This window comes from Neovison vison, chromosome 2 (assembly GCF_020171115.1).
Source record: "Neovison vison isolate M4711 chromosome 2, ASM_NN_V1, whole genome shotgun sequence".
Taxonomy (NCBI): Eukaryota; Metazoa; Chordata; class Mammalia; order Carnivora; family Mustelidae; genus Neogale; species Neogale vison.
This window is the reverse complement of record NC_058092.1, coordinates 184,618,196-184,642,868: the sequence shown is the minus strand read 5'-3', so window position 1 is coordinate 184,642,868 and position 24,673 is coordinate 184,618,196. Positions and strand designations below refer to the sequence as shown.

The following is a 24,673-nucleotide window of genomic DNA, read 5'->3' as shown; positions in this document are numbered from 1 at the left end:
CTACCACACTGAAGTTCTGGCAAGTGAAAATCCCACGCTGGGGCTTTCAAGCGTCTTGCATACTAAACAGGTGTCCAACATTCCTTCTCTGGCGACGGCCGGGAAAGTGCAAGTTCAAGCTGCTTGTGGCTGCGGCTCCCTGGGAAGGTTTACTGGCTCAGAGCAAACTCGAAGACAAGGCCCTACCCCTCCTCGCAGGAGGCAGGCACTAAGGGGCAGAGCTTGCTTCTGCGGAGCCCTGCTGAGTGCCCCGCACTGGGCCTGTCAGCCGTGGGTCGTCCTGCCACTGGGCCAGAGGCCTTTGGGGCCAAGCCTAGGAGTATAGCCTCGAGCCCTGCACTCCATGTGGAGGAAATACCGCCCCCCAAGAACAGAGGCCTGCCCTAACCTGGGGGCCACACGGGGCTCTCAGAATGGTTACTTCAAAGTGCTCTCAAGGCAAAGGTCTCCTGTACTCAGAGCCGTGCCAGGCCAGTAGCTGAGTGGGGACAAATGGATACCTTACTGTCCAGGGCTGGAGCAGGAGGTGGGCCTGGCGGCACGTATGAGTGAAGAAAGAGATTGGAAGGAGAGAAGTGGAAATGTGGGCTGCGTGGGAGTCGGTTGTGACTCCCACTGGGACTGTTCACCGCCGTCTTGTCTCCCTTTCTCCCCCCATCCTAAGTCACCTTGGAAGGTGGCATCCCACCTACCTTGATGTAGGGGAAAGGCCATATGAAGTGCTAGTGGGAGGGTTTGGAACCATCTTCCCCCAGATTCCTTCCAGAGGTCCCAGGCTAGGTGGCTGGCTGCAGCCAGCTCCATGCCTGAAGTTGCTCACTCCCGAGGGACAGGAGGCCCAGCTGGCCGACCTCGGGTCACCCCACCAACTGGGCTGTGCTCCAGCCCTTTCCCGAACTCTTCCTGTGCCCGGTCCAAGGCTAAACGCCTTCCATGAGCCTCACAGCCACCTAGGGGCAGGTAGTTCTTAACCTTGACCTACCTGAGCGAATCCTGGCAGGAGGAAGGCCTCCGAGCAGCTCGGCTGAGCTTCAAGTCTGGCTCACTCCGAAACCTCAGAATCAAACTTCACCACTGTCTGATCAGGAAAACATTTCCTCGGGTCCACTTTGACTCCACGGACCTCTGTTCACCTCTCTGACAAGACAGAATTCTCACTTGCGGTGGTAGTATGTGAGACTCACTGGATTAATAATAGCAAGGAATTGGATGCCCCTGCAGTACAGCCTAGTTTAGGACCTCGGAGGGGATGCGTGTCTGGCAGGTGCCCCTGGAGACACAGGTTGCCCTTTTGGGGAAAAGGGGAAGCCGCTGTCTGGGCCTCTGTGACACTGGTCCACGCCAGGGGCCTTCCTGGCACGTCTGGCCTCCTGCATGCACCCATTCACCACCAGGCTTGAGGGAAGGGACAAAGCATCTCGCCGCATCTCTGGGCCGGCCAGACAATGTCGGTTCTCCACCAAGGTTGAGAACTGCCCCACAAGATGGCTGACCACCCCTGCCCCTGCCCATCTACCTCACCAGTAGATATCCCCCCCAACCCCCCGTATGAAATCAACAGGGTTTCACCCAAAATTTAAGACAATCAAAACACAAGTTGATATTCAAGATCTTTATTGATTTAACTGTAACAGCAACCATTGGTGAGAATTTTTTCCCTAATTTCCATACACCTGCTGGTTTAGGACAGTTACAAAAACCAGAACCAAAACCAAAACCAACAAGAGTGATCACAGGCTCACAAAGGACTGCCTCGAGACCGCATGGCATCCTCTGCTCCCCATCCATGACGGTGAAATGGACGGGAGGGACGGGGGACAACCACGTCAAAGGGCATGAAGGGAAGACCAAGAAGTACTGGCAGTCTCCACTTTTCCGTTCAGTGGTTGGAACTGGGCCACTGGTGGCACCGACAGGAAAGGGCATTTGTTTTATACAGAAAATATCTTATTAAAGATGCATAAAATGGACCCCTGGATATGTGAGTGTCCTCAGGGCTCTCCAAGATGCCTCCTCTGAGGCTCGCCCCTGGGGTACCCAGGTGGGAAGAGGTGGGCTGTGTTCAGGGGAGGGAAAGGCACTGGCTCACAGTACTCAGTGATTTGGACCCGGCCACCAGGAGCAAGATGGCTTACTTGGAGCACCGGTCCTTACTTAGCTCGTGTTCCTCCCCAACCCTCCTGGTTTCAAGTAAAAATTACCCTTGGCCTGGACTTGGTTTTTTGTTTGTTTTTAAAGATTAAGATGGAGAGGAAGGGGCTACATATCAGGGGCAAGATTGGCTGTTCTGTGCTGTAAGTGTCCAGGAATTTGGGGGGTAAGCACCGGCAAGAGCCCCCTCTGGAAATTTCGGCACGGCCACATGATGATCAAACACTGCAGCATCAGTCAGTGCCCCACTCTCACAAAGGTGGCAAAGAATTTAATACCCCAGGAAATGCATTTCATTTCCCCCTGGCCATCCATACTGCATGGCCGGCTGGCCAGGGCTGCAGGCAGAGGTTAAGCAAAGAGAAACCACAGGCCCTCTGAACAGGAACTTGAGACCTCTTCAATCTAGTTTTGCCACAAGGTATTCATTTCTAGGACCAGCCCAGAGAAAGAGATTTAAATTCCGGGGGTGGGAAAGGTGACATGAATGAATGCTTGAAAAAAATCAGTTTGCATCTCTCTCCTTCAAGCCTTTCCTAAGAAATTCCTGAGCTAGCCTCAAGGAAACCTCAGTGCTGACCTGGAAAATCCTTACTAGAACAGGAAATGCCCCTGGGTGGAAGCATGCAAAAGAATTGTGACCCGGTTGCTTCAAGATCTGATTTCATCCTTTATTAAAAGCTGAGAGGTAAGGACACAGGGATGGGGGTGTGTGGTTAACCACACCCCTTTCAAAGTCCGGACAGAAAACTGCCCTGCCAAAGAAACCATGCTTCTTTAAAATGATTACCCGTGCCCAGATGCCATGGGTGGGTAAGTGATTGGGTTTCGCAGATTAATACACAGCTGCTATTCTAAGTCCAGAGACATGCCAAGACAGGCAAGCTCTGGCCAAGATGCAGAGGCAGCATACTGACCACCACTCTGCAGGAGAACTCAAAGGGCCCAGGGCCCTGGCTTTAAGCAGCCAAGATGCTTGACATGCCATCGAATATCCAAGAAGCAGAGAATGAATAAAAAGTCCGTTTCTGGGATCCTGCTCCAGCACTATCAGCTGCCTTGACTGCACGCAGGCACACAGTGTGTGCGGCTAAACAAAAGGCTTTGGGGTGAAACCCGCACAGGCAGTAGGCTGTGTGCTACTGCAGACGTCCGAACCCAGGAGGTCAGACGGTCAGACGGTCCCAAAGAGCTGGGAGCATAAACAACAACAAAAAACAAAAGACTCATCTATTTTGACTCTACCTCAAAATCAGAAGGAAAAAGGCAATTCATGGAAAAGTGGTGTGAAGGAGTCCATACTTGTGGAGGGAAGTGCCTTGTTCTCCAGGCTGCCTCAGCAGCAATGCTTCTTGGTCAAGTTCACGCTTAACCAAGCAGTGCTCCAGAGAAGAAAACAACGGGAAGAGGCAGAGCATAAAGCCAGACAGGACTGTGTGTCTGGAAGCTATCTCAAGTCTCTAAAACGTGGTTCAGCACGGGCGCCAGACACCCGGCAGACGTTCCCTAAAACTTAGTGTTCAACTGACTGGGGTCATCTAGGTTTCTTTCATGGGTGAAGCGCGGACCAGTTCTCTTTAAGAACACGTATCCATCAGGAAGCCCAGGCCAAGGTGGGCACCCAGTTAAGACACACACTGGATTTAGAGGTGTGATGAAGCACCAGCAGACATTTCTAATTCCCAGATGTTACCTACTGAATTGCAGAAGTAGCTTCCTGGGGGAGAGAACCGACCTGAACGTGTTTTGGCTGGTATGGCTGCAGAGAGCAGGTGCCAACCTCGACTCAGCCAGGGGCGTGGCTCACAGCTGCAATCGACTTTCCTCTGAATCTCAACAGAGAAGCTTTTATTCAGCCGCTAACCCAACACCTCGTTCACATACCCTCCTTTGGCTTAACAACGCTGACTCCAATGGAGTCCGCTTTAGTGGCTCAGTTAGAAGGATCCGGTTCCCTTTGTCAGTTCCTGGCCCAGGGAGAGGCAAAGATGGGGTGCTGGTCCAAGACATCCTTGCCCTGCTGGTAGCCAGGCAAACGTAGAACTCTTTTTATTCTCTTAGGAATTGTCATTTCTTGCCACCTCTCTCCAAACCTGCAGGTGGCTTTGGGGAAACAGAAAGCGTCTGTCTTCTATTCAGTTTGGACATGGCAGTAGCAAGCTATCTCTCTGTGGTATCTAGTTTCACCTTCCCCCCGTTGGATTGACTATATCCTCTGTTGGGAGTGAGGTGGTTTTAAGATAGAGCCCCCACATTCTCAGATACTGCACCACTGTTGGCCAGGCGTAGATCTTGCTTCTAAGGGCCACAGGACCGTCATGAAAGGCACTGCAGACTCCTCCTTGCCCTTCTCCCTGGGGTCCCCTGCTCAGGAGTAGCCTGCTGCTCTGGTGCGAGGACCCTCATGATGCTCTACACAGGGACCCGTACGGAGAGATCGAAGGCATCCTGCCAACAACCACAAAGAACGCACGCAGAAGGGGATTCTCCAGCCCCAGTGAGATGACTGCAGACCCTGCCAACATCTGGGTGGCCACTCCTGGTGACCCTGTGCCAGGGCCATCATGCTAAGCTGCTTCCCATTCCTAACCTCCAGAAGCTGACAGAAAACGTTTGCCTTTCGAGATTTAAAGTTTGGGGGTAATCTGTTACACAGCAATAGAAAACAAACACAGGCGAACGACAAACTCTGGCCTTGACAGCCCAATACCAAGAAGCCAGCTGCAAGACAGTGTGCTCTGGAGAACTTGAGCTATTTAAACAGAGTACAAAGACGTGGTGATCTCAGCAAACTACATGGTAAAGACAGACCAAGACAATGCATGTCTCCTGCTGGAGTTTTGAGGAAAGAGGTCATTTCTCACTGCAATGGACTGTCCTCAGGGGTTCAGAAACATGGTCTCGTCACAAAAAGAACAAATCATCACTAAGATTTTAAGAACCATCTCACTCAGATGGTCCCCAAAGGGTTCTCCCCCAAGAGAAAGCCAGGAGAGATTACTCATTCTTCTGGATCTGGCTCGCCCTGAAAAAAAAAAAAATCACTCCATGAGGCATGGTACCAAGGTGTCATCTGTCACAAGCTCATCTGCTGCCTTGTGAAACTATCTTTAAAATGCAGATCCGTGGAGGTCAAAGTACGTCCCACGGCAGTGGCCTCCAGGAAAGGACACCAACCAGTAAGGAGGTCCTTGCAGAGAAGGCTGAAGGAGTGGGCTGCTGCTCTACATACAGCTGACATTCCCTCAAAAACTAGAAAGATGGCCTCCGATTAGGGAGCCGTGTGCAGAGATTCCCCAAGATGGCAGAAGAGGGGGAAATGGCGCCTTGACATTACCGAAGCTGGCATGTTTCAAATCCACTCCCTGCTGCTCAGCGAGGCCGCCAGATTTTCATGTGTAGCAAGAAAGATCGAGAAGGAGCACTTTTCTGCTCACTGCCCGACTAGCTGGAGTTGGAGCTGGGTTCCGCAGAATGCCAAAGCCAGCTATGAAGGACGAGAAGCTTCATTCCCAAAGAATCGAGCTCCCAGCGGACTATGGGGTCCTGAGCAAGCTTCTCATGCAAATGATGGTGCAACTGAAGGTTTCCAGAGAGTATGGAAAGTGATATTTGGGAGTTTAATTACAATCAGAACAGGGATACATGAAAGCAACAAGAAAATACTTTTTTTGATCATCAATTTTTGAGACTGAAAACATCCCCCAAATTTTAGAGATCCAGCTTATTCCTGAGAAACATCAACCATCACAAAAGGGTCACTCTGAACTACTCACATTTTGTAGTAGAAAACAGAACAAAGTTCCCTGGACAGCCTTCCTTTCTTCTGTCTAAAAGGTATTCACAAACAGGGTCTTTTCATAGTTCAAAAGGAAAACAAACAGCTCACTTTCTTAGTTGGTTGGCCTGTTACTATCACCCCGGGATGCTGTCTCTCAACGAGAGGGTTCAGGGCACCGAATGCGACCAGAAGTTGCCAGAACACCAGTGGCTACTTTACTTGTCGTTCCAGGACAGAGGTGTTAGTCTTTCTACAGGGGTGGGGCGGGGGTGGGGGGTGTCACTCTCCCGAGATTACTGTACCAGTCAACAGTCGGGAGGGTGGTGGTGGGGACATGAAAAAGCAAAGGGGAAGGGAAAAGAATGAGGTTCTGGTGAACAAGCCACGTCAAGGCAGAATGGTCCAGTTTGACACACCACCCGCTACAAACTGCAAACATGCACACCCAAAACTAGAGGAAGCAAAGAGCTCGTCAGGGACTCGGTGGGGACAAAGGATGGTGACATGGAACAGCAGACTCGCCCGTGGACATTTCTCACCTTCCTAACACCGAAGATGTGTAATTAAAAAGTTGCTGTTCAAAATCGTATTGAAAACATATCTAAAAATAGGTCTGTAGTCATCTTAAAAATAAAAGATCACTCCTCAGATAAGAGGAGTGAGATATTATCAGATACCAACGCTTGAGGTATCTTTGATGTGTACTTGAAAAATGGCCTGGCAGAGAGAGAGGTGGGAGGGAGGGAGGGACAGACAGAGGCAGGGAGAGGACAGGAACAACTCTGAGGACGACGGGGAAGGCAAGAGAATGGGGAGAACCCACTTTCGAGCCGGTGCTTATCCATCCCAGCAGTCTCGGCAGGTCCACAAAGGAAAAAAGTTTGGCTCTCTTCGAAGAGCATTCTTAAAGTCATCTTTTAAACTCAAAATATAAGACCCTGCGGTCAGAGACAGTGAATATCTCGAAGCTCAGGGGACGAGGAAGCAAGGACTGCTGAGGCTGAGTAACCACCCGGTTCAGCACGCTCCCCAGGTCATTCTGCAGGGTCTCCCAGTAGAACGCTATGACCAGGCCTCCCCCAAAAGTGCCTGTCGCTTGGACAGGCCTGTTGCAGGAGCGGCAGAATCACCTGGGGGGCTCAGATACAAGGGGACAGCAGGCAGTGGCACGCTAGCAGGGAGGGAGGAGAGGAGAGCCCCGCTGCTTCCCGAGGACTCCCTCTCAGGTGGGGCCCACACTTTTCTGCACAGATGTGCTAAGTGAAGGACCAGGAAGCGGCACTCAAACATTAAAGACAGAAGACATTCGTGCCGGAGGAAGGAGGGGAAGCAGGCCGAAGCGGGTCTCAGGAAGCGTGGCAGGGTGATGCCAGCAGAGCTGTACAAGCCACACTCTGACCCGAAGGACAAATGTCTCAACGGACGAGGAGAGTGGCTCTCTCCATTCTCACCCCATCTGACGGCTGTGAAGACCTGAGACCCAGACTCCTGCAGCTCTGAACCACAGAGGGGAGACAGGGAGGGCACACGGGGGGTCAGGACGTGGACAGTGCCAAACCCACCATACCCGTGTCACTTCCCCAGACTTCCCAGCCAAGCAATTGTGGGCAGGTTGATATCTGATTTGGGATTTTAAAAAATGGGAGGTGGGATGGAGGGAGTACGGGGAGGCTAGGTTTTCTCAACTGTCTTTTTCAAATGACTATGGAAGCCAGAGTTTAACTGTTTACCTCTGTGGGCTGCTTAGGTCTACGGAAATATGCCAAGGACCTTGGATGAAATCTGTGTAACTGGGAAGGGGGACAGGAAAGAGGGAGAGGAAATGGTCAGATGAAGCTCATCTGCGCATCATTTGGCACCCAGAGCAAGGAAGAGGAGGACTTGGGGGCTGCAATGGGACTGCTGGCTGCCCCTTCTGTCCATTCATTGTTGATCCGATGGGCCCAATCCAGTGCGCCCGGCCTTGGCGCCGCTGCTCTCCTGCCGCTCCTGCAGGCGGTCAGATGTCCATCTCAAACTGAGCATCATCCCCTACGAAGAATCAAGACACAGTTTAGAACAAAAGGCAAGGCCAAGCAGCTCTGTCTTTCCTCCGCTGGAGGGTCAAAAACGGATCCAAACTCTCCCATTCTCTGCTGCCTTAGAACAATTATGTGTTTGTTTTGGCTCGTCTTTTTGATGTGGAAAAAAGAATGGCACTCAACCTGCAAGGAGTAGGATCTGGGAAAGAAGATCCAAGTGAAAACCCGCTCAGCATCCCTCTGGCTGCAGGCGACCCCAGTGGGATGCCTGCATCTATCATGCCAGCAAACTCTTCTGGAGGCTCTCAACTTCAGCCCTGCTCTCAATCAACACTTTGTCCATGCAAAGCTCATCTGGAATTTGAGAAGGCAGAAGGCTGGCTCCTGCACAGAGGTCGGGGGGTACGACCCGAGGCATACCTTGGGAGCTGGCCACTTCCACGGAAACAGAGTGGCTCATTACTCAGTGTGTGACAGAGAGAGAGTGAGTGAGTGTGTGTGTGTGTGTATCATAGGTAGTCCTGGAAAATGGGGAAATAAATCCTATTTCCCCCTGCACCACAAAAAGGACATTCTTCTTGTAAGAAAGAGGTCTATTTCTGAAGGGCAATGGAAATGAGGCCTGTTCAGTTCTGTTCTGTGTGTTACTCCCAGTTCAGTACAGCCCAGGCTGGAAAGGACTTGAGGGCTGGTTCAAGGACTAATCTAAGAATTTCCTATGCCCTGAGTTTGGATTTCTCCCTATTCCCGGATTAGATTCACCTAAGATTTAGAACCTAGGGTTTCCAGAACATTTCAGTAAACCTTGGTGATGGGAGCTGCCGGGAACCTTAGAGACCTATACATGAATGTTGGTTATAACCGAGGAATCAATTTTCAACCTGTCAACCTTTCGACTGACACTGGAATTCCCAGGGCTACCCACTCGGCCCCCCAAATACTTACCAACTGCATGCTTCCTGTCATGATTGTTCAAGTTATTCAAATTGTTTACTTCTACTTTGGAGTCTTCGATTAAGGTGCCAGGGCTGGTGACCCCTGGGATATTGGGCAGATGGCAGGGCGGGGTCTGAGCCATGGGAGAATTGCGACGATCCAACAGAAACTTTCGGTCATAAATGATTCGGGTTCCTGGAAAACAGGGTTCAAGAGTCTGAAACAAATTAAGGGTCTTTCAATCTACAATTATTACCCAGGAATTTATTTTAAATTCCATCAAAACCTAACTCTTGAGGGTTCACAGTCCAAACAAAAAGGATAAGTTCTATCCTCCCCGCCTGGGCCAGGCCCCTCTGCTGGAGGAGTGCCTTTTCCTCCTCTTCCACTCCAGCTTTAAAGCTCAGCCCCAACATCACTTCCTTTACAGAATACCTTAAAAAAAAATTCTTTCCCCCGTCCTACTCCATACACATCGCCTATTCTAGATCCCATTTCATCGCTTTGCTTCTCTAAAGCCTGTGACTTCCTTATGCCACAGCTATGTCTCAGTTCTATGTGACCTTGGTTCTACCATTTAGAAAGTTTTATTTTTTATTATTTTTTTAAGATTTTATTTATTTATTTGACAGTGAGAGACAAAGAACACAAGCAAGGGGAGTGGGAGAGGGAGAAGCAGGCTTCCCACTGAGCAGGGAGCCAGGTGCACAGGACCCTGGGATCATGATCTGAGCCAAAGGCAGAAGCTTAACAACTGAGCCACCCAGGGGGCCCCCATTTATAAAATTTTATTATTTATTTATTTTAATATTTTATTTAGAGTTAGAGAAGAGTACAAGCAGGGCAGAGGGGCAGAGGGAGAAGCAGAGCCGGATGTGGGGCTCCATCCTGGGACTCCAGGACCATGACTTGAGCCGAAAGCAGATGCCAACTGACTGAACCACCCAGGCGCTCCTAGAAAGTCTTAAATAAAGTAATAAACGCGTGAAAAAAAGGCACCAATAGATTAGATTGCTGCCTTTAAGTTGAAGGCTTTCCAAAGGCACTGAGACAAACATCCTTCCCAGACAGAGCTGTGGTAGAAACTGGACCCTTCTCTATTTTATGAAACAATCTGCATGCCAGTAAGTGCTACCTGATTGTTTTACCACAATCCTTCTAAAGAGGGCATCTGAATCTGACCTGATGAATAGTTAAGAAGACCTACTACTGCTGCCCCTTCTGTTGTCCCAAAGTGACTTAATGGAACTCACCGAGCAAACCAGTGTCCACACCAGAACCAGGCTCCTGGTGTGCGGACTCCCAGACCAAGTCTCTCCACACTCTAACTCCATGCCCGGAGTGGGAGCACATTGTCGGAAGTGAAAGAGTCGGACCGTAACCACCATTAACACACAAACACCGGGGTGAGCGGCACATGGGCTGCCCCAAGGGCCCCCAAGCGCTGTTTCTCAAGAGGGACACAGCAGGATGGCCACGACCTTACTGCCCCCCTTGGGAGGGCGATAGACACCGGTAGAGGTGGCTTCTGTTTTTCGATTTCTAAGTTTACCAAGGCTTGAGTGCTTAGGTGTTTTAGAAACTAGGTAATCCGTTCATTTTTGCCCACAGAACAGAAATAACGCAGTTTTAAAAAATTACACGAGCAGGCAGGTCCTATAATCTAAGTGCATTTCAGAATAATAAAGGGGGCCTCGCTGGTAGTAAAAGGAGATGCTGGAGGATCATCTCTGAAGGACAGCAGGGCACAAACCAGGTCAACAGCTCTAATCCCTGTTGCCCGCCGGCTCTTTCATTCCAAAGCCTAACCGAGATAGGGAAAGGCTGAAAACTTCAGAGAGGGAGTCTCTGAGTCCTAGAGTGGGCTACAATTATCTTCCTATGTTTACTATTAGAGTAACTGAGAGGCAAAGGCCCATAGCCCATGTACGATAGGACTCACACCGTAAACCTAACCTTAGCAAAGCACCTGGCATGCCTCCCTCCAACCCCTGGAGAACACCTAGAAAAGCTGGAAATCATTCCTCCCCAGCTGAAAGAAGACACAAGTCTTAGGTCCTGTGTCCAATATAATTTTAGGACAAGGAAAGTGAAAAAATCTACCCTCACCCTCTTTGCTTTGAAAAATAAGAACTACAGTAACAACTTAAAAAGGCATCTGGAAATGAGGAGGAGTGAGTCATTTTGGATAGCAGAAAACAGTTCAACTTTCCAAAAGTGAATAACGTGAATTATTCTGGGTGGAAATTTTTCTAGTACAGATTTAAAACTTTTTACCACCTTCCAACAGGAAACAACCAGACCCTTGCTTGATGAACTGCGGTCACTATTCTGAAGATCACCTCATGAACTGTGCTGTGGCGACTCTGGGAACCTACATTACTTTCCCTCCACTGCACAGTATTTTAACAGCCTGCACATGCCCCTTTCCTCATTGTTTCCTCCCTCATCGTTAGGCTTAAGAACTCCCCTCTTTTCCCAAGTCTCAGTCAGCTCGGGCTGCCACAGCAAAATACCACAGCTTCAACAGAAATCTATTTTCTCAGTTCTCGAGAAGCCCAAGACTGAGATGCCAGCATGGTCCATTTCTGCCGAAAGTTCTCTTCTGCGTGTACAGCCACCACATTTTCAATGTGGCCTTAGATGGGGCAGGGTGGGGGGCGAGCTCCCTAGTGCCTCTTCTTCTAGGGGCACGAATCCATCATGAGGGCCTCATGACCTCATCTAAACCTAATTATATCCCAAGACCCCAGCTGCAAAGATCATCACACTGGGGGTCAGGGCTCCAACTTATGAACTTGGCGAAGGGTGGGGGCGCACACAATTCACCTGTCCTAACCTGATGCTTCTATCCTTATAGGGACTTTGTAATCAGCGGTACTCTTATTCGGACACTATGTAAAATGAAGAGCAAATGGGCTGAGGGGCCGATGGCTTTCCAGTGAAAAAAGGGAAGGAGCTTTCGTGGATGGACTTTGCATATTTGCTGTATCACCTCCACTTCTATTCGTCACTAGCTTTCAAAAGAGTGAGGTTTCATTGTCAGATGTTCTTAAACTAACAATCAGCTTGCAAGTCAGAACAAGATTATTCTTACTTCTGCAGTATGCCAAGCCTGGAACTCTGGGGAAAAGACAGTGAAAAACACAACACAGGGTAAAAGCAAGCTTTCTATTTCTAAATTATATATTAGCAATAGCATATGCATTAAAGAACTGTAATTGGACCAACTAGGAAATAAGCAGTAGAGGGTCTACCTAAATGTGTGAGGTCTAAAGGAAATTTTGGAGAACTTCTTTGTCTTTGCAGAGGTGATAAAATCCATTTTTTACAGCTTTATTGAGACGTAATTCACATATAGTTCAAAGTGTGTAATTCAGTAGTTTTTAGTAGATTCACAGAATTGTGCAACCATCACTACAAGCAACTTTAGAACACAGCAACCATCCTCCAAAAGATAACCCATACACATGGAGCAGTCCCTCTCCAACCCAGAAGCCCAGAAAACCACTGTTTTCTGTCTCTACAGATTTGCCTATTCTGGACATTTCATATAAATGGAATCTTACAATATGTGATCTTTTGTGACTGCTTCTTACACTTGCATATGTTTTCAAGGTTAGTCTATTTTTAGTATCTTTCAGTGCTTTCTTTCTTTCTATTGTCAAATATTCCATTACATGTATATGTCACATTTTATCAAGTAATCAGTTGATGGGCATCTGGGTTATTTCCACTCTGAGTAATGCTGCTATAAACATTCATGTACCTGTCTTTGTGTGGACATATGTTTTCCTTTCTCTTGGGTAAGAGCAGAATTGCTAGATCATATGATTAACTCTGTGTTTAATCTTTTGAGCAACCACCAGACGGTTTTCTAAGGTGGCCGCACCATTTTACATTCCCACCAGCAGTATGTGAGGGTTCCAATGTATACACATGGCAGCTGACACTTTCTATGTTTTTTTATTGTAGCTATCTTATGAGTGTGAAGTGGTATCTCACTGTGGTTTGATTTTTAAGTTTTTATTTAAATTCCAGCTAACACAAAGGATAGTATTAGTTTCAGGTGTACAATATAGTGAGTCAACACTTCTATACAACACCTGGTGCTTATCACAACAGGTGCACTTCTTAATCCCCATGACCTATTTCACCCCTCCCCCCACCCACCTCCCCTCTGGTAACCATCAGTTTGTTCTCTATAGTTAAGAGTCTGTTTCTCAGTTTGCCTCTCTCCTTTTTCCCCCTGTGCTCATTTGTTTTGTTTCTTAAATTTCACTGTGGTTTGATTTTAATCTGCATTTCCCTGATGGGTAATGGTGTTGAACATCTTTTCATATGCCTATTGGCCATTGCAACGGACATCTTCTTTGGAAAAATGTCTATTCAGATCCTTTGCCTGCTTTTTAGTGGGTTATCTGTTTACTACTGAGTTTTAAGAGTTCTTTATATTTATGAATACATGTCCCTTATTCATATATGATTTACAAATATTTTCCCCTATTCTGTGAGGGTTTTTTTTTTTTTTGTATTCTTTGAAGCATAAAAGTTTTTAATTTTGACAAAGCCCAATTTATATCTTTTTCTTTTGTTGCTTGTGCTTTGGGCACCATACTCAAGAAACTATTTACTAACCAAGGTCATAAAGATTTGTGCCTATGTTGTTTTCTGAAGATTTTATAGTTTTATGCTCTTACATTTAAGTTTTCGAGCCATGGGCCCCAACTTCAGTTTTTGTGGGTGGATATCTGGTTGTACCAGTTTCATTTGTTGGAAAGACTGTTCTTCCCCCATTTACTTGTCTTGGCAGCCTTGTCAAAGATCAAGTGGCCATAACTGTATGGGATTTTTTTCTGGACTCTCAATTCTATCTCACTTATCTATGTTTATCCTTACAGCAGTACCAAACTGGCTTGATTTGTAACAATTATTGAAATTGGGCTATTTTAGGTCTCTTAAAATTCCTTATTAACTTTGGGATCAGCTTGTCAACTTATGCAACTTATGCCAGCTGGGATTCTGATGGGATTGTGTTGACTGTGTAGATCTGGGAAATAGTCATCAACACCATCTTCCAGTCCACGCATGGAGAATGCCTTCCATCTATTTAGGTCTTCTCCGATTGCTTTCAACAATGTTTTGTAGCTTCCACAATGTAAGTGCTGTGCTCCTTTCATTAAATCTATTCCTATATATTTTATTATTTTATGTGATTAGAAATGGAACTGTTTTCATTTTTGCATTGTCCACTGAAAGTGTAGAGAAGTGTATAGAAATACAATCGGTTTTTGTATACCATTCTTGTATCCTGTAACCTTGCTAAACTCAATTAGTTCTAATAGTTTTTTAGTGGATTCCTAAAGTACATTTGGTTGTGAATGCAAATAAAGCAAATTAATTGAGAAGAGAAGACACTCTGAAGAACCGGAGTCTTAAGGGTCGTCACTAAGGTTCTCAAATAATGCCAGGGAAAATAGGAATACAAAAGGATAGCATTTTAGGTGTTTGGATTTTAGATACCTGAAAATTAAAAAAAGTTTCATTGTAGCAGATACAGAGCAAAAATGGGGAATTAGCCTGTCAGCAACTGAGGATATACAGTACGATTCAAAAGCACCTGACCATTCAAAAAATCAAAAGTACTCAAAGAAAAACATTAAGATTTGACTATAAATAAAGTGGCAAGAAAAAAAGCCTTTGTTTCCCTTGTTATATACTGTGTTTACCATGAGATTATGTCTATTCCAAGATAAAAACAAACCAAAAAAAAGTGCTACAATACTCAGGGTCTCTTACACACATGTATGCAGACATCTATTTTCTAAAGCAAGAACTTCCTGGTAATCCACATTTCATCCAAACAGCCTGCCACACTTGTCAGGACAATTTCATGTCAGCCAATGCAGCCACAAGCAACTAGAAATGAGTTAATATAAATTCCTGAAGAAGGAAAACAAAAAAAAACATACAAGAAACCCATACCTTGAATATAACATATTAAAATGGGCTGCGAGGCGCCTGGATGGCTGTTGGTTAAACATCTGACAGTTTGATTTTGTCTCAGGTCAAGGTCTCAGAGTTGTGAGATGGAGCCCTGAATGGAACTCTGTGCTCAGCAGTCTGCTTGAGATTCTCTTTCTCCCTCTGCCCCTCCCCTGTGTATATGCTCTCTTGAGAAATAAGTACCCCCCTCAAAAAAAGACCATGATTTTGATCAATTGATGGAGTGTTTAAAAAAAAAAAAAAGTTCTCTATTTCACCTTGACAATGGATGCTTTTCCTTCCAGTGAGTTTTCTATTTCCTTTTCTATGAAAATAATCATGTCCCTTGGTTTTATATTGAAAAGTTAAGAACCAAAATATTATATATGCTATATACCAGATTTCACTGTTTGTGATCAAACTATAAAAAGAGCGAGGAAGAATCCTTACAGGAGAGTATGTACATGTTATATGCCTTCCCTGATACTGTCAAAATAATGGGGAAGTTGACCTACCACGGAATTAAAGCCAGAAGGGATGGTACAATTTTATATAGCAGAGAGCTAAGCTGACAGATTGTGACAGAGATTCTGACTCTATTATTTTACATTTTGAAGAGAGCTATCAGAAGAACCGATAACACAATTTACAAAAACTGGTAAACGGAGAAGAGCGGAAATGAAAGGGAGAAAGTAATGAAAGTGTTCGAGATTACTCATTTTTCATAATAGGGAATCAATGGTATTATCTAACGTTAACAAGCCAAGAAATTATGGTGCACATGTACATACAGCACCAGCAGTAACCAATAAAAGCACTAAAACCACTAAAAGTAGTTGTCTACTGGCATTTTACTTTGCATTTTAGGTGCTTCTGTTTTACTTTTTCCATCTTACCTCTTTTTTTTTTATTTTTAATATTTTATTTATTTGTTAGGAGAGAGTAGGAGCATGGGCAGGAGAGGGAGAAGCTGATTCCCCGCTGAGCAGGGAGCCCAATATGGGGCTCAATTCCAGGACACTGGAATCATGACCGGAGCCAAAGGCAGCTACTTAACCGACTGAGCCACCCAGGTGTCCATTACCATCTTATTTTTTAAATGTGCACATATTACTTCAGTCTACATGTTTGGATTTCAGAACAAATAAGAACTTCGAAATCTTTTAACATCAGATATTTATAAATTTTCCTCATGCCTTAATGACCAGATAGATAGATAAATCTAATACCTTGACCCTATTGCTTTCTAGATGCTGACACTACCAGGAAATCATGAGAGTACAACAGAGTTCCTTTAGTGAATGGAAGAAGGGGGAAAAAAGCTTCTACCCTTTGATGAAAACACTAGGAATTTTCAAAACGGCAAGGAACAAGAAGACCAATAAAAGAGGCCCCAAATTATGCTTAACAATGGTTAGGTACACAAACAAGGTCATTCAAGACCAAGGGTCTCTTTCTAGACCAAGTAGCTTGGTTTAAATAATTAATCCAGGGATTATGCTATATACATTCAAGAAATTTTATTAACTTAAACCACCTAGAGAAAGTCCACTGTCATATGGTTAACTGAACAGGGTAGTCGTAACTATACTTTCAGAGGGTCCCCAGCATAAAGTTCTGTTTAACTATGGCGGCCTCCTATATAGAATTAAGCATCCGCTCATGCAAAATGACAGCTCAGAGCAAGAAACTTCAAGTAACTTGCCCAGATTGCACAGCTTGATTGAGTAAGCTGGTGACAAAAATCTTCCAAAGGCTAAGATGGACCTACACCCCCACACAAGTGTGCAAGGAGAAAGGGGGAGTGTGGAATTAAACAGGGCTTCTCTCAGGGGACTCTCTCCATCTAAGAGAAAATCCTTCTCAGCAAACCCTCGGCACACTTTCCTCTACATCTCATTTGGCCGGAATTGGGTCAGATGCACACCAGACCAGACACTGCGGGAAGCCATGACTGGTAGGCATGGTGCATATCCTGGGGCTTGCAACACTGCCACTTAGAAGAAATGACTGCTTTTTGTTTTGTTTTGAAATGTCTGCTTAAACATCTATGCTTCATGGAGACTCTGGATGAAAAGCAGATTCCTAAAAAGCCCTATGCCGATAACCCAGAGTAAACTAAAAGCTGCCTAAGCCAGCCCCCTCCCTTCAGTGTGTGCCACGATCAAATCCCTGAAGTGCTAATAAAATCAAGAGGGACAATTTTTTACATCAACGGGACGTATGACTGGAGGCTTAGGATCCTCTTAACTTAGTATGAGTAAAGTACCAGGGGAAATGGGAGACGTCTAAGGTTTGTGAAAAGCCAATCCTACTCTGCTTTGTTTAACTTCAAGTTTCAATGAGCGGAAGCAATGATCTCCAAGATACTGTCCAAGGATGGCTTCTGGTGCAGTCACTTGGGACACAGCCATCACGGAACATACGCCTGGGCTGAAAAGGAAGTTGGTAACGACTGTGTTCCTATTCTGAAGGTCTGGTGTTAGAAGAGGCTTAGAGAACATCTGGCAGAAGCCTGTCATTTTAGACAAGAAAAAACTAATATCCAGAGAAGTTAAAAGTATTTATGGAAGGGACACATAGTGCCCCTGGAGTCAGGAGACCAACACAAAGTAGCTAGGGACGCTAGGCAAACCTCGTTCTCCAGGAGTCTCAGCTGCACTGTGAGTTGAAAAGATGATCTTTTTAGGGAGTACCAGGTCCAAAATGGTATATGAACCACAAACTAATCAATAAATGCCAAATGATTTTAAGTTTGTCTAGCCTTGACCTTCAGAAAATCTGGGTCAAAATAAAGTACGTCAAATATATCCACTTCTTTTTTTTTTTTTTTTTTAAGATTTTGTTTATTTATTTGAGGTGGGGAGAGAGGGAGACAGAGGGAGAGGGAGAAGCAGACACCCCACTGAGCAGGGAGCCAGACACGGCGCTCAATCCCAGGACCCTGAGATCATGACTGCCCTCTTCCCCCAAAGGCAGATGCTTGACCGACTGAGCCACCCAGATGCCCCCCAAATATATCCACTTCTACTTGGGCTTGAACATTTATCCCGAAATAAATCATCTCTACAAAAATGCCTTGCTCTGATTCCAGGAAAAAACTGACTGGCTCTGCCAGGTTGCTGACTGTGTCCTAGATCAATTCTTTGGATTAGAGTTCACAGACGTGGTTACGCTCTGTCTGTAATACTAATAATTAACGAAGGATCACTGCTACTGGTATGGGGAAAACATTCAGATTCAAACCTGGCTTTCATTTCAACTGTGTTTCTTCCAAATTTCATCCAAATTTCCCTGCTCTTGGGCACTTATTTAAAAAAATAAAAATAATGCCTATCTACTAACATCTCCCACTTTTCACGTATGGAGCCTGAAGTCTAACAATAAAGTCTTTTTTTTTTTAAGATTTTATTTATGTATTTGACAGAGAGAGATCACAAGTAGGCATAGAGGCAGGCAGAGAGAGAGAGAGAGAGAGAGAGAGAGAGAGAGGAGGAAGCAGGCTCCCTGCTGAGCAGAGAGCCTGATGGGGGACTTGATCCCAGAACCCTGAGATCGTGACCTGAGCAGAAGGTAGCGGCTTAACCCACTGAGCCACCCAGGTGCCCCACAACAAAGTCTTGATGAGAGGCAAGAGTCTACTGGAAAATCCCTGGTCTAGGTCACTGTTTTTACCTGCTGCCTATTCGCGATTCTAGGAATTTATCTGACCAGAGAATAGTTTCATTTCAACCTAAAACAGCCTGACTCGAACATAAAGTCTCTGGTGGTAACATGGGCTCCTCTGAGGCCCAAATGATTAATTATGCATCTTAACGTGAAGAATCATAACCTCTCACACTTTCTGAAAAGTGTCTCTTAACACCTAGAGAGCAATGGTCTACCTTCACCAATAAATAGGCAGCAATTTTGCTATAAACAGCAGGCCATTTCTAAAATAATTAGAAGTGAATGAGGCCAGTATTACCTTGATTCTAAAACCAAAGACATCATAAGAAAAATACAGACTAATACCCCTTATGAACAGAGATACAAAAATCCTCAACCAAGTATTAGCACAACAAATTCAGCAACATAGAAACAATTCCATACCAAGACCAAGTGGGATTTCTCCCAAGAATACAAGGCTGGTTCAACATCCAGAAATCAACTGACATATATGCTATGTCGACAGGATAAAAAACAAAAATCACACAACCAACTCAGTAAGTGGGGGGAAAAAAAGCATTTGACAAAATCCAACCCCTTTTCATGATGGAAACACTCAACAGACGAGGAATAAAAGGGAACTTCCTCAAACTGATAAAGGGTATCTATGAAAAACCCACAGCCAACATCTTACCTAATGGTGAAAGACGAGATATTTTCTTAATACTGAAAACAAGGCAATCTGTTCACACTATCTTGCCACTTCTGTTCAATACAGTACTTAAAGTTCTAGCCAGAGCAATTAGGCAGGAAAAAATAAAAGGCACTCAGAAAGAACAAGGAGACATACAACTATCACTATTTACAGATGATATGGTCTTGTCTCTAAAAAACCCATGGAACCTACACGGATGGAACTGCCTTCTCCAGTTCATTTGTCCTTGCTTGTTAAAGTTTTTACTTTCTTAAAACACTCAATGACTAGAACAGCTTCTGTTTGTCAGGGCATTCATCCTGAAGATCTAAAAGATTATTTACTTAGAAGTAAACTCCCAGGGATTTCTGAGCTTTTGCCTTCAAAGAATGGCCTGAGAACACATGCAGGGGACCTTTAAAAACTAGCCACTCATGGGATGGACAGCTGCTGCCTGTTAAAACACAGGTTCTAAGGGGCTTTCACAAAATGGGAGTTCCACAAGGAACAAATCTGAAAATGGAAGTCTAGGCCTTGCCTATTCAGTAAGGTGAATGACTGCAATTCTCAGCTGACTTTTGTTCTATTATAAATGGAGAAACAAAAATCTTTTAAATATTACACTGTTCGGGGCCCCTGAGTGGCTCAGTGGGTTAAAGCCTCTGCCTTCAGCTCAGGTCATGATCTCAGGGTCCTGGGATCGAGTCCTACACCGGGCTTTCTGCTCAGCAGGGAACCTGCTTCCCTTCCTCTCTCTCTGCCTGCCTTTCTGCCTACTTATGATCTCTGTCTTTCAAATAAATAAATAAAATCTTTAAAAAAAATAAATATTACACTGTTCATCAAAAGACTTGGAAGGCAAGAAAAAGTTCTGCTACTCACAGGCTGTCTTCTCCAACCAGATGTACTACCTTACCCACATTAACTGCACATTTTTACACACACAATGAAGCCTACAATGCAGCCAAACTATGCAAGACTCCTCCTCTTCTTCGTCTTTTTTTTTTTTTAAAGTAGGCTCCACGCCCAACTTGGGGCTTGAACTCACAACTCTAATATTAAGAGTCACATGCTCTACATACTGAGCCACCCAGGCGCCCCTTTGCAAGACCCCCTCTTATAAAATTGTTAAGACTCCAGTCATAAGTCTGAGTCATTCAAGATTAAGGGTCTCTTTCAAGACCAAGTAGCTTGGTTTAAATCATGAATCCAGGGACTATGCTATATACATTCAAGAAATTTTATTAACTTCAAATTAAACCATCCAAATAAGTACATTTGTTGGTTCAGAAGATTTTGGCCTAGAATAAACTCAACCCAAGGTTGAGTTAGAAATTTCACAACAGTCAGAAACTGACCTTCCTTCCCCATATCCACAGAGAGCTCTATTCATCTCCCAGGGAAGGAACCAGATCAAAACTAAGAGCACTCCTCACAAATACTCTTATTTATTTACAGGTCATGCCAAGTTTTTTATTTTCCCTTCTTCCTACTTTCTCCTTTATTTCCAGACCTTTCCAATGGCCGGCAGGTAATTCTGACCCAATGAACCAATCCCAGCAACCCTCCAGTTGGCAGAGAGGAGATGTAGCAGGACGAATAAGATTTTAGACCATCACAGTTAGTTCCCCTCTGGTGCTCTTGTTATGGCAACAGCACTTTTCCATAGCTGATGAGGATATTATGCAGCATAAGAAAGGCAGAAAGAAAGGCTAAAAGAGTTCTCTCTGTTTCTGCTCATTTCCCAGAAAACAACATTCCCAGAAGGAGAAAGTTCAGAACTTACGAAAGCATTAGGTCCCTTCCAGCTAACCAGAGTGTTACAAAAGTGAGGACAACTACCATAACTCTCCCTTCCATTGAGACTAGATGTAGCTTCCCAAAGGAAGAACCAAATATCATACTCACTCCTCCACAGGCAGATAAAACATAAAATCCAAGGGCATTTTTGTTGTTGTTGTTTTGCCTTGAATTTACTCAACAAAAATCTTCCTCCTCCTCAACAATGAAAATAAGTAAGCACTCTTCTAGCAAGCTGAGAAATCCAAAGGTCAGAGCAAGTGTGCTTCCACCCACCTCTCATTTCCTAAACTATGAGAAGGCAGTTTTGAGAAACCTTCCCAAGGGATAGGCTGTAACCTCTGATCCCCAGTAAACAAAGGACTCTCAAAGGAGAAGCAATTCTAAGTTCACTATGTTGTGAATGTCCCTGCCCAGTCTGATCACTTAGGGCACTGAGCACATCAACTGCTATCCTGGAACGCTGCAACATGTGCATGGCACTCCAAAAGGTTTCCAGAAGTTAAAGACAGGACATACTAATCCCCTTCCTTCCCACTAAGTAGAGATTTCCAACGCAAGCTTACTGACTACCATTTTTCCAAATGTTTTCACACCTGAAATGTATGTTAGCATTGGATTCTATACTTTATTGTTGTTGTTCTAGAACAAACAACAATCTCAGTCCCTAGCCCCCTTCAACATTTTAAGATCACTGAGCAAGGGCCGCATTTCCTACTTTTGTCTGTGGTTCTCTTTTGTGCAAAGCACTGCACTAGGCCCACAAAACACACTTAAAATACCTAATCTCATTAATTCAGGTACCTGAAAGAGAGACCAAATAAACTATCTTTCCCTGGCTCAATTACACAGTGGCAGAGAGAGGAATGTAACAAGAGATGAACAAACCACCACAGGAGGGGAAAAATTTCCAAAGGGAGAAAAATTAAATCAGTAACTACTGTGCATCTAAACAGCACTGAATTAATCGTGATTAAATCCAAGCCCAACAGTACTGTAGCCTACAAACACATTATGTAAGTCTCCGTGTTAAAAACCCAAAGATGACAATCTGCTCTACCCATAAATGTAAGTTCAATATCATAGATGAGCTAAAATGACAACTATTTAAATCTGAAACAAAAGACTGTGTACAGAAACTATCTGGAGGCAGTTAAGTGATATTCGAGAAAGCAGTAGTGACTCTAAGTTGGAAGGAAGGGTAAATGAATCAGTATCACCGACAGAATCTTTCCAAGCATTTCAGGAACTAATCCAGACTATGAGACGGGTTTCTATCTTTAAAGCAATGCTTAAAGACTATGCCCTTATTTTAAAAGCAAGGTAGCTTGGCTGTTTGAAATACGCCCAAAAGGTTCTCTTTCTGTGACTCTTCTGGCAGGGGAACAATGATTAATATATAGCTCAAAGTTTAGTTCCTTTCCCACATAAATAATAGCTCAGTGCAGCTGTAAACCATGACATGTTCTCAACAGCTGGCAGCGTGGGCATTTACTGACCAGTACCACCGAGAATTCTGCAGGACGTTACAAACCCCTTCCTATCACCTTGGAAAACAATATCCACTTCTTAAAAGCTGTCAGTTCAAGTTCAGGACAACTGTATCTGGAGCAGATCCTGGTCTGCCAAAATCTTTCACCATCAGAAAGCACAATGGCAGCATACTCAGGGGCTGGCCTTGAACAGATCAGAAGATCCAGAGGGAGGGCTCTCCAGTGAGGCAAGCCACCTCACCAAGCCATCCCACTGTCCCGCAAAGTTAAAGCCTCTTTAAGCCCAGCTATCCAAAAATACTGGTGAACTTCTGCTTGGGTCATTTTAAAGTCTTTCAAGGCAGCCACCCCTCCCCGTCCTGGACGGATTCCTCTGTAGAGTGGCCTGGACCGTTTCATCTGCAGAGCTCTCTCCTCAATTTTTATCCGTTGTTGTTGGCAAGTCTTCCTACTCTGTGGGCCTTGCTGTTGTGCAATCAAATCAAGGATGGCTGGGCCTAACTGCACCCGATTGGTTGTAGTACAAGCTGGTGAGCCCGGCCCACAGGAACGAAGCTAGACATCTTCTTCACCAGGAGCTGCCAGCAAAGTTCAACCCTCTAGGGAGAGGCCACCCCAACACCAAAAGAACGCAAAGTTCCCAAGTTAAAATGAAGCGCCAACCCCTTCAATGAGGTCCCACAAGATCTACTCCCCAGTCTCCTCCCTCTGAAGAACAGCCCAGTCAGCGGACACACAACCTTTGAGTTCCCTTTCCCCAGACCAATTCAACATGGTTCACCTCCCCTCCAGTGTTCTTCCTTGTAAACAGTTCCTGGTCACACTTGGAAAAGCAATGCTAGGGGAAACTCTCCCTGCGCTGCCCCTTCCCCAGAATCCAGCAATCCCACCGATCCGGGTGCCCTTCTTGACAATTGCCCTCCTCATCTATCCCCAAGAGCGTCATCGCCAAAAACTTATCGTTAAAGCTGCCAGCGCTCTACTACCCCCACGTCTTCTCCCTTAGCTATTACTCGAGTATTATTTTATCACTCTCTCATTCTCTCCCCCATCCTGGGCCTGGGGACTCCCCCCGCTCCCGCCCCTCGTGGGGCCTCGTCCAGCAAGTAAACAATGCTGTCAAAGCAGGATAACGCTAGGCGAGGCGTCCAAACTCTGCATTCCAGCCTCCTCCTGCTGTTCTAAAAGCAGCAAAACAAGTCATCGCAGAGTCCCAGCAGCGAATTACTCTGCCCAGCTTCCTTTCTAAAAAGGCCCGGGAGAGAGCTCCAAAGTCAACCACTAATGTGCACAAACGCAGGACATGCAAGAGGCAGAGGTAATGCAGAACGAGAGCAAGGCCAAGTGCAAGACGAATTTGCCCAGGAGGAGGCGGAGGTGGGGTGTGGGGGGAGAAAACTGGGTCGAGCGCAGAAAGCTGCCACGAAACGGGAACAAGGGCTCTTTTGCCCCCCACCGACGGGAGAGCCACGTTCCCCGAGTGGGCGCGCGCTGAACAGAGTTGCAGCCAAGAGAGAATGCGAAGTTAAGGTTCCGAAAGCATCCTTCGGGGGCTTTGGCGGAGCTGGGGGGGGGCATCTGGCGGAGCTGCGCGGGCCGAGGCGGCCCCGCTTGGACACGCCCTGAGTTAAAGGCCCGCGGTGGGAGGCAGGCGGGGACGCGGCGGAGGAAACGGGCTACAGGCTCTGGCCGCGGCGGGGCGGCCGGCGCTCACCTCCCGGCGTGGTGGAGAAGAGCGTCCCCCCGGGCGTGGTGCAATAGTCATGAGGTAGCTGCGCGGCGTCGCTGATGGGCACGGTGCGGGTGGGGATGGCGCGGCTCTGGCTGGGCTGGTGGCCGCTGCCGGCGGACGAGGACATGGCTCTGGGCGCGGGCTCTCGGGCTTTGTCCGGCGGGCGGGCGGGCGGGCGGCGGCGGCGGCGGCGGCTGGGGGCCCGGGCTGCTGCGGCCGCTCCGGCGAGCGGAAGGGCGGGCGGGGCTGGACGCGCTCCGCTCGCTCCTCGCTCGTTTCCTCTCGCTCCCTCGTCCCGCTCCGCTCCCGCCGCCGCCCTCTCAGCCGCCGCCGCCGCCGCCGCCCGATCCTCCGGCCTCCGCCAGCAGCCCCAGCAGCAGCAGCAGCGGCAGCAGCGGCGACGACGACGACCGGAAGCGGGCGAAGGCGGGA

General features: G+C 46.3%; 1 protein-coding gene across 1 annotated transcript; it reads right to left on the bottom strand.

The window, feature by feature from the left end:
- Window positions 1-1,597: 1,597 nt before the first annotated feature.
- Window positions 1,598-24,549, bottom strand: EIF4EBP2 (eukaryotic translation initiation factor 4E binding protein 2). The gene is made up of 3 exons (XM_044239691.1): window positions 24,224-24,549; window positions 8,899-9,084; window positions 1,598-7,963 (listed from the first exon to the last, which is right to left on the bottom strand). Exons 1-3 carry the CDS (start codon window positions 24,366-24,368, stop codon window positions 7,932-7,934), a joined length of 363 nt encoding a protein of 120 aa, XP_044095626.1. The 5' UTR covers window positions 24,369-24,549; the 3' UTR covers window positions 1,598-7,931.
- Between the last annotated feature and the right edge of the window lie 124 nt (window positions 24,550-24,673).

Bases quoted from the DNA above. Each gene is read 5' to 3' on its own strand.
- EIF4EBP2 (XM_044239691.1), bottom strand. From the start codon at position 24,368: ATGTCCTCGTCCGCCGGCAGCGGCCACCAGCCCAGCCAGAGCCGCGCC. The intron at 9,085-24,223 runs GTGAGCGCCGGC...CCTGTTTTCCAG, and splicing joins CTTCTCCACCACGCCGGGAG to GAACCCGAATCATTTATGAC. The intron at 7,964-8,898 runs GTAAGTATTTGG...GATTCTTCGTAG, and splicing joins TGACAGGAAGCATGCAGTTG to GGGATGATGCTCAGTTTGAG.